This window comes from Giraffa tippelskirchi, chromosome 7 (genome assembly GCF_054371585.1).
Source record: "Giraffa tippelskirchi isolate mGirTip1 chromosome 7, T2T-mGirTip1v1.2.pri, whole genome shotgun sequence".
Taxonomy (NCBI): Eukaryota; Metazoa; Chordata; class Mammalia; order Artiodactyla; family Giraffidae; genus Giraffa; species Giraffa tippelskirchi.
In genome coordinates, this window is record NC_137281.1 from 67373867 (window position 1) to 67375997 (window position 2131).

General features: G+C 40.0%; 1 protein-coding gene across 1 annotated transcript; it reads left to right on the plus strand.

The window, feature by feature from the left end:
• Positions 1-357: 357 nt before the first annotated feature.
• On the plus strand, positions 358-1308 carry LOC145513611 (olfactory receptor 4C46-like). Its single transcript, XM_081510472.1, has one exon. The coding sequence runs from the start codon at positions 358-360 to the stop codon at positions 1306-1308; it is 951 nt and encodes a 316-aa protein (XP_081366598.1).
• Positions 1309-2131: the final 823 nt, after the last annotated feature.

Below are 2131 nucleotides of genomic sequence, written 5' to 3' on the forward strand. Positions count from 1 at the left end.
TCATAGCCTCTACATCCATATTCCGCCTTTCATCTCAGGTTTGGTTGCCACTGTATGTGAGATCTATTGATTCATATCGGGCTTGAGTCATCTCACATGAGTATATGTGCACAGAAAATCTCCCTCCTGTGTGTTCACAGAGTCCTTCATGTCTCTAACCTCTAAGCATTCTCTCTCTCCAGGGGAGGATGTGAGTTACCTTTAAGAGATCATAAACATTTTTCCTGTATCAAAAAAGAATAACTTAAAAACTCAGAACTCCATAGAATCTGTGAATTTATTTTTTTATTACATGGAGAGGCTCAGTGAACTCAAGGTTGAGGTGATGAAAAGTAACTTTTTTTTTCAGGTAACATAATGAACCATAATACAAAATACATGGAGAATAAGAAGAATGTGACAGAGTTTGTTCTCTTGGGGCTCACACAGAATCCAAAGTTGCAGAAGATCATATTTGTTGTGTTCTTGGTTATCTACATCATCTCTCTGGTAGGAAATTTGTTCATTATGGTCATCATTATAGTCAGTCCATTACTGAGTTCTCCCATGTACTTTTTTCTGGCTTATCTCTCCCTTATTGATGTTTGCTACTCCTCTGTGAATACCCCTAAACTGATCGTTGATTCCCTCCATGAAAGGAAGACCATTCTGTTCAATGGATGTATGACACAAATCTTTGGGGAACATTTCTTGGGAAGTGCTGAGGCCATCCTGCTCACTGTGATGGCCTATGACCGCTATGTGGCCATCTGCAAGCCCTTGCACTATACAAGCATCATGAACTGGAGGGTGTGTTGGCTGCTAATTGGAGTGGCATGGGTGGGAGGCTTTCTTCATGGGATAATACAGATCTTTTTCATCTTCAGATTACCCTTCTGTGGCCCTAATGTCATAGACCACTTTTTGTGTGATCTGAACCCTTTGCTAAATCTTGCCTGCACTGATACTCACACTCTAGGATTATTTGTTGCTGCCAACAGTGGTTTAATTTGTCTTATAAACTTTATCCTCTTGATGGGCTCCTATGTGGTCATTCTGTGCTCCCTAAGGAAACACAGTTTGGAGGCGAGGCGCAAGGCCCTCTCCACTTGTGTCTCCCACATCACAGTTGTCACCATGCTCCTCGTACCCTGCATTTTTGTATATCTGAGACCACCAGTTTCTTTACCAATTGATAAAGCAGTGGCTGTATTCTACACTATGATAACTCCCATGATAAATCCCTTCATCTATACCTTGAGAAATGCCCAGATGAAAAATGCCATTAGGAATTTGTATAATAGAAAAGCTATTTCAGGTGATATATAAGAGGTACATGGAGACCAGCATTGATTCTCCTGGTGCAAAGTTCAGAAGGACATTGTTGATGCTCTCAGCAAAGAAGAACTTTGAGATAAAAGGAAAAAAATAGCCACTACAAATCATAGATTCCACAATGGGGAGAAGGAATGGTACATGAAATGTGAGACAAACTGGCAGGAGATTACTTTTTCATGTTTGGAACATTCTTCCAAGTTGAGACTTAGTTTTTCTAGCTTTATCCATCTCTATGCTTTAATAAATTCATTTTAATAAAACAAAAAATAAACACACTGATATTGAGCAGTAATCTCTGTAACTATCCAAAGAAGTAGGCATTGTTATTATCCTCATTTTATAGGTGATTAAACAAATAGAATGGGAAAATTCCAGAACAGAAATATTGAAGAACCATATTTTAGCTGCTGTCTCACACCATGTTCTTAACTGCAGATATATGCTGTCAGACAATGATACAAAGGTAACATGGACTGCAGCATCCCAGACTCCTCTGTCCTCCACTCTCTTAGAGTTTGCTCAGATTCATGTCTGTTGAGTTGGTGATGCTATCCTATGATCTCATCTGCCTCCCCTTCTCCTTTTGCCTTCAATCTTTCACAGCATGAGGAACTTTTCCAATGAGTCAGCTCTTTGTATCAAGTGGCCAAAGTATTGGAGCTTCAGCTTCAGCATTAGTCCTTCCAATGAAGAGTCAGGGCTGATTTCCTTGAGGAAAGACTGGTTGGATATCTTTGCAGTCCTAGGGGCTCTCAAGAGTCTTCTACAGCACCACAGTTCGAAAGCATCAATTCTTCAGTTCTCAGACTTCTTT